The 13227-nt window shown below is 44.9% G+C and overlaps 1 protein-coding gene across 2 annotated transcripts in view; it reads right to left on the bottom strand.

Moving 5' to 3' along the window:
• Positions 1-76: 76 nt before the first annotated feature.
• The window catches only part of LOC306912502 (abl interactor 1-like), a 60730-nt gene continuing 47579 nt past the window's right edge, over positions 77-13227 (bottom strand). The window contains exons 8-11 of one of the 2 annotated variants that reach the window (XM_079488773.1): positions 9870-9956; positions 7240-7425; positions 2456-3715; positions 77-2096 (exon numbers count right to left, since the gene is read on the bottom strand). In XM_079488773.1, the coding sequence (XP_079344899.1) occupies positions 3540-3715; positions 7240-7425; positions 9870-9956 (449 nt within the window). In that variant the 3' untranslated portion in view covers positions 77-2096; positions 2456-3539. The remainder of the gene's footprint in view (positions 2097-2455; positions 3716-7239; positions 7426-9869; positions 9957-13227) is intronic. The other variant, XM_079488774.1, reaches the window with a different exon arrangement.

The following is a 13227-nucleotide window of genomic DNA, read 5'->3' as shown; positions in this document are numbered from 1 at the left end:
TTGGCAAGATTAGCTCAGATAGTCGATGGTTTAGGCTTTCATAGCCACACCGAAAACAAGACAGGCCGCTCAGCTGATAGTTTCAATGAGCTGTTTATTACAAAAGGACTGTACATAAATTTCAATGAACACATATGTACAAATCAAGAGAAGACAAATATTGGATCCTGTTCCTGTGAACATTTAAGTTACAGTTTTGTTACAGTTTCATCATAAGAAAACACATAGAAGAAAGGCGCCTTGAGTCGTGATGCCCTGAAATGCTAGACGTTAAGTGGTAAACATTACAAAGTTCTGCAAGTGAGTGGTCATCTCATGGTTTCTCTAGGAAAAATGTATAAATAAATCAAATCAAATACAACTGCTAGCAAACCGTTAACTAGAAATGCAACGGGTAGAAAAAAGTCAGTTCTTCACCAAAATGACCTTCGGAGATGTGGGGGAAAAAATACAATCAATGATGGGATGTGATAGCAAATCATTCCCAATAATACATGACATGTACTGTTCATATCGACACTAGCACTAGTGAGAACCTCAAATCCTGTAGCCACAAAAGGATTCTAAGAGGTTCCAAAGACATACCAAAAACTGCATGTTCCATTTCCTCAAGATTGCAATACTTCACTCAGAATACACAGTACTGTACTGTAGGAAGAGTTTAATTCCATAATATACAGTATTGTATATACATCTGGAAAATAAGTCATTGTTCTAGCCTATTTCTTAAAGTCCAAAACTGTATTAAACTGAAAAAACTATATTCTCAAAAATGTAGTTCTATATGAGCTAAGGTCTTAAGAAAATCAGTAAAAACAACAATAGTAACATATACTATTTCATGTCAATAATAATATTTGAATAAGATTCAATAGTAACCAAAAGTGAGTTTTAACCGCCTGTCCAAAATCATTAAAAAGCATGTCTCACATTTAATATGGAAATTCTTATGATCGCCTTTTATTCCACAAAGTTTATTTTGCATTTGAGGTCTGCATTTCTTTGTTAGAAATCAAGACAATCTGCAGTATTATAAAAATGTTATAATACTTTTGTATTCAGTGATGTATAATTCCCATGTGGCATAAACCTCTTATACCTTTTGTGTACAAACTAAAACAAATCTATAATTGTAGTATTTGAGCATGTGTCGTGCCAGATCACGCGGTTGCCTACATTCACTATGATTAGAAAAAAAGCATGAATGAGTTTACATTCAAAACCATTTGAATGTTTCTATGTTACAAAAGTGGAGATAGAACACATTCAGTACAATATTGGGGGCGGCAGTGGCTCAGGGGTAGAGAGGCCAGTAGAGTGACCGGATGGGAACCACGAGGTTCCTAGTTCGATCCCAGGCTCCGCCCCAGAGTTAGTGTCAAAGTGTCCTTGAGCAAGACTCCGAACCCCTAATTACTCCCGATGTACTGGTTGTTGCCTTGCCTTGCATGGTTTCCCCCGCCATTGGTGTATGAATGTGTGTGTGAATGGGTGAATGTAATGCACAATCAATGTAAAGCGCTTTGGATAAAAAGCGCTATACAAATGCACCATTGAGTTTATAGGTACAGTAGACCAGCCTTGTACTGAGGTTGTTATGGTACAGTAGGTGATTACGGTTACTGAGCACCAAAGTAAAGCACCATACCAGTACTGGAAACACTAGAAGATAACTACTCTAATGCTGTTATGGTTAAGCCAGACATACTTCATCGTACGCTGAAAAAAGACGATGACGGCATAGAAATTAAGCATTAATAGAACTCTTACAAGGCTTAAATGCAACTCTGGTGTTGTGATTGAAACCATAATGGTAAGGAAGCCATCAATCTCGGATGAATGTTCAGTGCAGTTATTCCAAGACAACGGGAAGAAAAAATGAAACGTGAGACAATGAAAACACAAAATTCACTTCTTCCTCTTCTTCACATTGTTTGAAGTGATACACATCCTCAGGGACCTTTTGCTACAGTGGCTGGACAGCATATTAACTAAATAGAACAGCGACGATAAAGTGGTCAAAATGACACAGTCATGTTTCTTTGTAAAAAAAAAAGAAAAGAAAAAAACAATAAATGCGTGTTAGATCAGGGGTTCTCAACCCGTGGGTCGCGACCCCTTGGGGGGTCGCCAAATTATTTTAGGGGGTCCCCAAATTATTAAAAAAATAAATAAAAAAATCACGATTTTTCAAAAATAGCAGACCTACAAGCTGTAGCGCGCCACTCGGTGGCGCGCTATGAGCTTGTAGATCTGCTATTTTTCAATAGCTAAATTATAACAATGCTTCAAACACCAAAAGGGGTTCCCGCCCAAAATGGTTTAAGGTTATTGTAGCAGTCAATTTATATTGGGGGGCGGGAGGGGGCGGGGCGGGGGTCCCGAGACATTGCCAAAGCATTTCCGGGGGTCCCCGGCCAAAAACGTTGAGAACCCCTGTGTTAGATAAAGGTACAATGGTATTGTGAGTGATAAATAACAGAATAAAGATGTTGGTTTTGGAGCTCAAAAGTCAAAACCATCCAATCTTGGCGTCTCCTCACTTCAGACTGACCCATCTCCATTGACACTGATGGAAACTCACAGGTGAAACACTCTACAAACAAACGTACTGGTAGCTTCTCACATTACAATATATACAATTTATAGACAAAAAGAACTTCACCAGGAACAAGCAACTTAAATGGGTCATATCTTTTGTTTGTGTTTTTTTTTGTAATGCATTCTATATAATCATTAGTAGACCCTTTTTTAAACATCAATGGATTCTTCAACCACGACCGGCCCCCATTTCTCTGACCGCTGACATCAACGCATAGCATAGTCAATAGATAGCTCAAAGTTGTTTTGTTTTTTTAACTCCTTTAAACATAAGCAACATAGACAATGACGATATCAAACATTCTGTCATGTCTATCTACAGTATTGTTGACGTTTGTTCCATTTTGTTGTAGATAAAGTCAGACCATTGTTTCATTTGTGATAGGACTGGGGTGCGGTGTAGGGTATTTTTTGGTCTACTGGTCTACAGTGGAAAATAAAATAATTGTCATATGAATGTCATATTCATGTCCATCAAACATTTCCTTCAATCCCAAGCGAAACATGACCATTCAAAACTCGGTATAGTGACATTTTGGCCTTGACGAGTTCTAGCCTTGTTGTGCTACCCAAATATGAAGCATTTTAATCTTTTGCTTCTAAAAGACATTAATCTGACACTCACTGGTAGAAATAGGCCATTAGTTTGTTTCTTTAAAAACCAACAGACCTGTTGGTTGGACTTCCCTAGACACACAAGCCCTCATTGTGGGATCTCATACGACTGTATATCTTTTGAAAAGAACAAAAGCTGTGGCAGAAGACCCTTCACCCACCCCCACCCCCCTTCAAATACTACAACATGGCACTTGATTCAAAAGGGCCGCACAAACTCTTGTCACTGTTGGATTTTTGCTTTACGGAACGTCTTCTCAGGTTTTAGTTGCGTTCATAAACGGAGGCTTGTGTTTTGTCTGTTTTTTCTTCTTTTTTTTGCTTTAGTCGGCATAGTGCATGATGGACTCCACATAGTTTCCGGGGAAGAGTCCTGTGACGCCGTTGGCGACGCCTTCGTACCAGCCGTCGTCGTTCTTCTTGATGATGTAGATGATGGCTCCTTCCATGAAGGACAGCTCGTCCTCCTTGTCCTTCGAGTAGTCGTAGATAGCCACCACTGGAGAGGGGGGGCGAGCACACACACATAGTCAAGGTCCGAAAACATTGAGACAAGTGAAGGATTTACATTTTTTAGAGGGTTTTGGGGGGGGCGCCGCCAGGCGCGTGCCACATAATGATAATGAATGTGTTTGTACAGCGCTTTCCATACAGAGTTACAAACAGTTACATTAGCTTTGATGCCTGACAGCGAGCCCCCGGACAGCGAGCCCCCGGACAGCGAGCCCCCGGGCATGATGCCTGACAGCGAGCCCCCGGACAGCGAGCCCCCGGACAGCGAGCCCCCGGACAGCGAGCCCCCGGGCATGATGCCTGACAGCGAGCCCCCGGACAGCGAGCCCCCGGACAGCGAGCCCCCGGACAGCGAGCCCCCGGGCATGATGCCTGACAGCGAGCCCCCGGACATCTCTGACTTCATGAAGCCAGCCTGTGTCAGTTGTCTCTGACATCTCTGACTTCATGAAGCCAGCCTGTGTCAGTTGTCTCTGACATCTCTGCAGGGCCGGATTAACCATAGGCCGCTGTGTGCAGCTGCACTGGGGCATGTGGCAAGGGGGGCATGGCAAGGTTGGCAAAAAAAAAGAAAAACCTTTATTTATTTTTTTATGGGCTATATTATATGCTTCGATCGATCAGCCACAAAATTCACCGATCCACAAATCCGAATAAAAAAAAGCTAAAAGCTGCGCAGTTTCCATCCAGTTTCCATGTCACTCTCTCGGTTCTGCACCGCTTAGTGGAGAAGTATATCACTGTCGAGGGCAGCGCAACTAATCTCCCCCCACCCACACAGCACACACACACGTTCACCCCATACCAGGGAGGGAGAGAGAGAGCTCCTTACTCCTCGATGTTTTTAGTTTTTTAACCTTTTTCTCAAATTGACCAGCAAACTATAATCCACATTGTTAGTAGTGTTTCCTTGATCCAACTTGCTTGGAAATGTGCACATTGCCAGCAGCCAGCACCTATGTAAATCATGCGCCTGTGCTCTTGAACGCATAGGCAATCAAGACTATTAATTTATGACAGCTGTGACTCTGCTGTCTGTGTAGTAGTGTGTAGGGCTTAGAGGTGTAGGGGTGATGATTCTAATGTACAGGATTCTATAGGTCACCACTTTTGGTGTGACACACACTGCTTCTGTTTACATCCCGTTGTCAACACGTGCTGAGTAACGACAAAGATTGACAGATTTTGGAGAAGACTGATAGTTTATCCTTCAGTAATTAGGCGTGGAAGTATTCACACTACTTTTGGATTTATTGGGGAAAGGAGGAGGTGATCAAGCTCCACAACATTGGTAGGCTGCATTTCTTTTTTTCCTCTCGAGGGTGCATGCCATGGGAGCTCCTCCAGCAGGGAGAGTGGTTTCACCAGGCTAGGGAGCCCCGCTCAGGTCAGCGGAAAATGACCGCGGGGTGCCAGGTTTTTTTCACAAGTAAAAAATAAAAATAACAATAAAAAAATAAATACAAATAAATAATACAAAACATCGGTATCGGCCGATTACTTAATACAAAAAATGATCTGCACAGGGGCACTCATGGGGGTTAATCTGGCCCTGCATCTCTGACATATGACTAGAGATTTTGGCATGGTTTCTTGCAACCACATCTAAACCTTAAATTAGATAAACAAAAACAATAAAATGTAAGAAAGAATTGTGGAGGTTTTAAGCTAGCTCACTGATCAATCCAGCGGCTCGCGAGATTAGTTCTGCACGCACGCACGCACGCACAGACACTGACGGCCACGCTACACCAGGCTTTTCTCGCGCCTCGCGTGCGTTTAATTTAGGTCCAGTCCTATTTTAAAAAAACGCACGCGCGGACCGCGCGTTTAGGGTAAACGCGCGAGAAAAGCCTGGTGTAGCTTGGCCGTGAGGAGTGTCGCTTAGGTCCCCACTCTTCACAGCACACGCATACGCACACGGACGCACATGAACGCACACACACACACACACACACACACACACACACACACACACACACACACACACACACACACCCTCCTATAGATGGCTAGCCTCCTGCAGAGCCACACCACAAACAAGCCAAATGTACTTACATTTACATTACATCACTAATTGCTGTCATGATTCCTGTCCTGTTCTGTCTCCTGTCATGTTTTTGTGTTCCTTGATTCCTAGTTATAGTTATTTTTTCAGATGTGTTTGATGTCTTCCTGTAGATTAGTTTTAGTTCATGATTTACACTTTTATTTTGTAGTAATGTTCTCTAGTGTCTACTGGTTTCCTCTGTTGCTGCTGGGGTGTGTGTCTCTTTTGAAGGCAACATGGAGGCAAGCTTTCCCGAGATTCCTTGTGAAGCATAGTGGAAGCATAGTGGAAGAAAAGCAGAAGCAAAGCGGAAGCTTGCGAAGCGACGTCAATCATGTGACGTCAATCATGCGACTCCTCCATGTCTCTCGTGTCACTCAACTGACTACTGGCCAATCACAGTGCGTCTTTTCCAGGACTTCCATTACGCATGCGATGCTTCCGCTATGCTTCGCAAGGAATCTCGGGAAAATTGTGCCTTCAATTTTGACACGCGCCCCAGAGCCGGAAGAGTAGAATCCATATAATAGACCTTTATATGTCTATTATATGGTCTCACCATTCCTGCCATTAGCCAATGTTTTGCACCTGTGTCCTTTTAGTCGTAGTCTATCCCTGTGTTGATTGTCTCTGGAGTTCTCCTGTGTCCTGCTAGTCGTAGTCTATCCCTGTGTTGATTGTCTCTGGAGTTCTCCTGTGTCCTGCTAGTCGTAGTCTATCCCTGTGTTGATTGTCTCTGGAGTTCTCCTGTGTCCTTTTAGTCGTAGTCTATCCCTGTGTTGATTGTCTCTGGAGTTCTCCTGTGTCCTGCTAGTCCTTGTGCCTATTTAACCCCCCTGTATCTTTAGTCATTTAAAATCTAAAATGACACAGATGCTTGACAGCTCCTCTCTGAAGGATAATTTACTTTTCAGACTGACACCAAGCTATAAACGGCTTTAACCGAGACAGGCCCGGTTCTTCCTACAGGCCGACGAAGCAGCTTTGGGGGGGGGGGGGGGTGTCGGCATTGGGGGGGGGGGGGGGGGGGGGTGTCTCCCCAGTGCCAGTGTCCCCACAGAGCCTCCCCAGTGTCCCCACAGTGCCTCCCCAATGGACCCCCAGTGCCTCCACAGTGTCCCCACTGTCCCCCCAGTGCCTCCACAGTGTCTCCTCAATTTTTGGGACAGAGTAAAAAAAAAAGAAATAAAAAAACTTTTTTTATTTGGAGGCAAGCGAAAAATCCTGCTTGGGGCGCCAGATTGCTCAGGACCGACCCTGAACCGACAGCAGGAAAGTACCAAATACGAGGTCCAAGCACTTCCACAATTTCCATAATCTCTCAGCTGAATCTGTCTGCCGTTAACATTATAATGATGTTGTTGCAAGGAATAAACACACAATAACCTGGGAGGAAGTGGACTTACAAAGGGGATGAGGCAAATGGGTTCCCAGATTGCAATGTCCCCCCAGACACTCACCTTTCTCTACGTAAACCTTGGGGGCCCACTGGGGGTCCCCGTCGGCGTAGGGGTCGCTGTAGTGCACCACCGACGCGTCCTCTTCCTCGTAGTCGACAGGCGGAGGTGGGGGAGGAGGCGAAGGCTCCTCGAACATGGCCACGTCCTCCGGGGGAGGTGGGGGAGGAGGCGCCGGGCTGTCTGTAACTGAGAGAAAGAAACGCCACGGACAGCAAGGTTACAGAGGGGACTCGTTCGTCCTTATTATCGTACCCTCTGCCAATAATGCACCCGCAGGAGCAACTTACCACGATGCTGTGTATGGGCATTAATGTCCCCATGATTGATCCCTGTCCTCCTGACCAAGATAAATGATTCTGCTAAGCAACAGATTGCCTTTACACACATGTAATAGTTTGACTGTCCACCAGAGGGCAGCTAAGCACTATACGCAGATTAGGTCTTTATATGACTCATCATCAATATGACTTACAGAATGCTCAACGATACTGATACTGCTGCTATATTCATCGCATGGATCCGTCTGGGTTATCAAAAACGTCTTCTTAAGAATACAGGATGTGATATTTTTAGACTGCCAAACATGCCCACCCAGATGTTTGTGGGTTTCAGTGGCTTCTGTAGCTGTCATTTTACATCTTTATCTATTGCTTTCATCTGCAAAAAACCCCCAAAACAAAACACTCTTCTCCACATTGAAAGACGGAGTTAACCGAATAAGCCTTATACTTCATTGTACATCAAATTGCAAAAATATGATTGATTAGAAGGGCTTATGTATCGGTTTAATACTTGCCCCTGGGCTACTGTTATAAAAACCTGAATAAAAAGATTTTGAAAAGAAAGAAGGGCTTATGTAGTTAAGAAGTGAACTGAGGAAGTGTATATCACATGCGCGTGCTGTGCACACGAGCTGGTGCGCTGGGTTATGGATAGTACACTGAGTGCAATTTCAGCATGAGACCTGGCCCTAACATGAGACCTGGCCCTAACAGACCTGGCCCTAACAGCGGTCGGTCAGTCAGGATGAGACCTGGCCCTAACAGACCTGGCCCTAACAGAGACCTGGCCCTAACAGACCTGGTCCTAACAGAGACCTGGCCCTAACAGAGACCTGGCCCTAACAGCATGAGACCTGGTCCTAACAGCATGAGACCTGGCCCTAACAGCATGAGACCTGGCCCTAACAGCATGAGACCTGGTCCTAACAGAGACCTGGTCCTAACAGAGACCTGGTCCTAACAGCGGTCGGTCAGTCAGGGACCAGGTTACTGTGCAACTGTGTCGCACATTCTGCGCACGTGCTGTGCATGCCTGGCCATGTAACTAATTCATAGCCCAGTTGTTGAATTAACCACAGGGCGGGGGGGGGGGGGGGGGGGGGGGGCTGACTGATTCCCCTGGTTCCATGAAATATGCACAGGCAGTTCTGCAGGTTAAAGCTGCTGACAGGAAAGCTCAGGGTTTTTTTTAAAGCACTTGCAGCGCTCCGGTGCACTGCAGCAGCTCAGAGTGTTTGATGCGTGTTTTCTCATGCCGGAACATGAAAAAAACACAAACAACATTGTAATACTAGTTGCTATATCGTTGCTGTCCGGGCAGAAACCTCCTACCTCCACCATGCTTGAACTGTTTTCGTGAATGAATGCCCCATTTGAGAATATAATACTACAGTGTCACACAAAAGCATAAAAAGTAGCAGATCCACAAGCGACGGGTTTTGAGTATGTAGTTCTGCTACTTTTGCTATTCTTCAATTTAAATCCTGAGTAACAGTTTTGGACTTATGAGGTTAACTTTCCAAACGACAGAGACGATATCCATCATCCTCTTTACTAGCCGTTATCTTAATCTGATCCTATTAGATCGTAGAACGAGTGGCACAGGTTAACATTTTCATGACTCCATCCCGAGCCCACTGCAGCTCCAAGCGTGCGTGGTGGGGTTTTGCGTTAAATCACTAATTTTGATCGCTCGGGGGTAAAAAAATAAATCATCATAATGTTGCATAACTCTCCACAGTGTTTTGTCCCAAATAGGCTGCCGTAAGGGGACTTTGGATGACATCACGGGTAAAATCTCATTTTGCAAGACTCCCGGAATCTAATGAAACATATATTTTTTTAATCGAGCGATCAAAATAAGCGATTTAGCACACTCGTTCTTGGATATAACAACATCAGATTAAGGTAAGAAAACGGCCATTGTCCTGAATTATAAAACATTTGGTTGGGTAGAGACACAGCAAGACACCTACGTACATGGATAGAAACCTCATTTAGCCAGGTACACATTCAACTCTGCTTGGATATACTTTCCAGGGTGAGGTGAGAGCAAGGGTGCGGGCGTGTACGCACGCCGCACTCTGTTGCCATGGCAGCAGACAGAGGGAGATGTGTCCACACCACGCACGGGCGTACAGGAGCGTGCGTGAAACACGCACAGCCTCGGATAGTGGCGGTGGCACGAAGGCGTGGCGCGTGGCGATTCGAGGCAGTGATCGGGAATGGCGAGGCGCTCGCAGAGTGACGATAAGAGATATGAGTGAATATGATGATGATTGTGTGTGTGTGTGTGTGTGTGTGTGTGTGTGTGTGTGTGTGTGTGTGTGTGTGTGTTTGTGGACTCACTGCTCTCCTGCATTCTTGCCACAAAGCCGGTCAGTGGTATCTGTGGGGTCAGCTGCACCATGGGAGGAGGAGGGGGCGCCACAGACACTGGAGCAGCAACATACACATACACAGAAACAGCAAGAGAGAGAGAGAGACAGAGACAGAGAGAGAGGGAGAGAGACAGAGCAAAAGCGACAGAGAGAAAGACAGAAAGACAGAGTGAGAGAGAGAGAAAGTGAGTGAGGGAATGTGAGAGACAGAAACACAGACAGACAGACAGACAGACATACGGAGAGAGAGAAATAGAGAGAGAAGACAGATGGAGAGCCAGACAGGGAGGGAGAAAATAGAAAAAACATCAAAGCTTGTAAGCGAGCAGCAAACGGGTGCAGTGAGCGTTGCTTAAGCAGCCTATTTACCGATTAAGACTGGAGGCCGCCCATTCTACAAATTCCTTCTAAACCATTAGTTCTCAAACTTTCTCGTGTCAAGGACCCCCCAAAATGATATACATGTATTTGGCCGCGGACCCCCATCTGAAAATGTTTTGTGCCAGGATCCGAGACACCCCACAAAAGAAGATTTGTGTTAGAAAAACATCACACCCTGTGATGTCTTCATGAATCATGATCAGTGTGACTTTCACCCTCACACACTAACTATACTGCTGTATATGTAACATCTGGGCTCGTTTTTTAACCACAATACAGGATGAGATGTTTTTAGATGCAGCCTACCAAACCCCCTACATAAAGACTATAGCAGAAAATAGCAGATGCCACGCTGCGAGGAACTGCTTTTTTTTTTTTTTTTTTTAGAACTACTGTTCTAAAGCACAGATCTAAATCCTAAGAGTTTTCTGAAGGACATATGTTGCTAAATATAGCTCAAATCTAGAATGACACAGATCTTTCCCAGTTTTAATGGGTTAGACATGAGCCTGACTGCTGCTGGACCCAACGCCACCATTCTCCTTCTCTTTGCATCCATTCAGCTAAAGAGTAGTACTAGTACGTAGGCCCACATTAGACCTCTCTGTCAGTGTTAATGTGCCTCGGAGAGGGGCACGGTGGCACAGTCGGTAGTGCTGTCGCCTCACAGCTAGAAGGTCCTGGGTTCGATTCCCGCTGGGAACGCTGTGGGCGCTGGGGGCGTGCTCTCTCCTACACGTCATCAGTGCCCATACCCGAGGCAGGGTTGGCGAAAGGGCCTTTCTGTGTGGAGTTTGCATGTTCTCCCCGTGTCCCCTAGGGTAGGTACCCTCACAAAAACATGCAGTAATCCTGGTCTCTAAACTACCTCCCCCTGGCCAGCCTGATGGAGGGGAAAGGAACTGGTCAGAATAACGTATTCCTTCCACATGCTATTTCCGGCCGGGGAAACTCCCCCCTATCAGGTGAAAAGAAGCAGATTGGACTACTCATTCATAGAAGGAAGCATGAGGTCAGTCCACTGCCCCCCCCAGGTTGGCAGAGGAAGTGTAGCGCCCAGGATTACATTAGATAATTGACACCGGGTGAATAAATGGGTTGCAAAATCGTGGGATAAAAATTATAAGAAAAGAAAAAGTGCCTCGGAGTGAAAAAGAACCTCTCAGAGTTACATCAACATTCAGGATTTCACTGTTTAATCATCTCTCAGGCTCAGTAAAACACCTCTCGTCAGCATCTGTTCTCTTAGTCACAGATGCCCAAATCTGGCAGACGACAATTGACTGCTGCTGCTGCTGCTGCCGGTAAACGACTTGCACTCACTGCGCTTCAAAGAAACCCAAAAATAATTAGTGTAGCGAGGCGACAGATCCACTGACGCAGCAGAGAGAGAGAGAGAGAGAGAGAGAGAGAAGCCTTGTCAGCACAGGGTACGTTTTGCACAGGTATAGCGTTGGCCACAATGCCAAATTGAGTTAAATAAATACTCTTTATTTTTGGAATACGTTTCCTTTGTCTTTGTCTGAATCTGCAGGGTCTGCCTGACATGACATATCTCTAAGTAGTGGTACAGATTCATCTTAGTTCTGATTGTAGGTTAGTTCATTGTATAGTTCCAATGTACAGATTATTTATTTTTTGATATTATACAGGTTTAGACTGAAGTTCTTATACCTTGCTTACGGAAAATCGCTCTGGATTAAGAGCATCTGCTAAATGCCTACTGTACATTGTTAACAATTAACATCACCTTGATATCGATGTAGGTAAAACCAACCAGTAATCGTCCCTTAAATCAGTGATTTACGATCCGATATCGCCGATGCGCTCATGAAGGCACGGACTGGACTGCAGCTGGCAACGCAGCTGCCAACAGACAAGGACACACGCGCATCTCTGCTTTGCATTATTTTTGTTTTACCCCCAGTTTGACCTTGTGTTACACAAGTGTTTTATGCTCTGGGCTAACCATCTAACTAATTTATAGTCTGGGTTGCTGAATTAATCAGAGGCCACTTGGGGGGAGGTGGGGGCCTTCACCGATTTCTCCAGTTCTATAAAAAACAAATTGCCACACATGGTTACGCAGGTGAAAGCTGCTGACAGGAAAGCTCAAGTGGTTAAAGCTGAATGCTTCTAGTAAGACCACTTCACTTGCAGCATGCCAGTACGTCCACACCACAGTAGCTCATAAATCCACTGTAATGGACGGTCTTCACGCCCACTGGACACTAATGTCTTATTATTCCACCCATGTCCATTCACAGCTACGCTATGCAGGACTTGGAAATGAAAATAGTGAAAATAATTTATATTTAAAAAAAAATCTCCTTATAAATCTCTTATTGTTTAATTGTGTTAAAGACTGGCTCACAGGTATAAAACACATTGCATTGAGATGCGGTGTGAGCTTGTTCATCAAAAAAGTTGCGTACATTTTGACAGTTTTTGCCAATATGATATGCCCAAAAATAGGGACATCAGGTTGAAAGTGGTTAAGCATGTACAGTATAGGTTAAAAATATATCATTGAGATATGCCTAAATATGGTTAAGATGTGTCATCATGATATCATGGTATTTATTGATACTATTGTGCTGTGCTGACTCAAATCCCAGTTAAGTCCCAGTTCAGACATTGAGATGTCTGTTCCCAGTCCCAGTTCAGACATTGAGATGTCTGTTCCCATACTAAATCTCCTCCTCTGCTCCGCTGTCCATGCCAAGGAAGATGTTTGTGTCTGCAGTGTGAAGCCATTAGCGTCATGGATGCTGAGGTAAATCTCTGCTGCTGACTGCTACTTTACTTGTGTCCTCCTTGTCTGCGTGTGTGTGTGTGTGTGTGTGTGTGTGTGTGTGTGTGTGTGTGTGTGTGTGTGTGTGTGTGTGTGTGTGTGTGTGTGTGTGTGTGTGTGTGTGTGCGCGCGTGCGTGCGTGCGTGCGTGC

Source organism: Electrona antarctica, assembly GCF_951216825.1.
Source record: "Electrona antarctica genome assembly, chromosome: 19".
In the NCBI taxonomy this organism is placed as follows: Eukaryota; Metazoa; Chordata; class Actinopteri; order Myctophiformes; family Myctophidae; genus Electrona; species Electrona antarctica.
The sequence above is the reverse complement of the archived record's forward strand: the minus strand, read 5'-3'. Positions and strand labels throughout refer to the sequence as shown.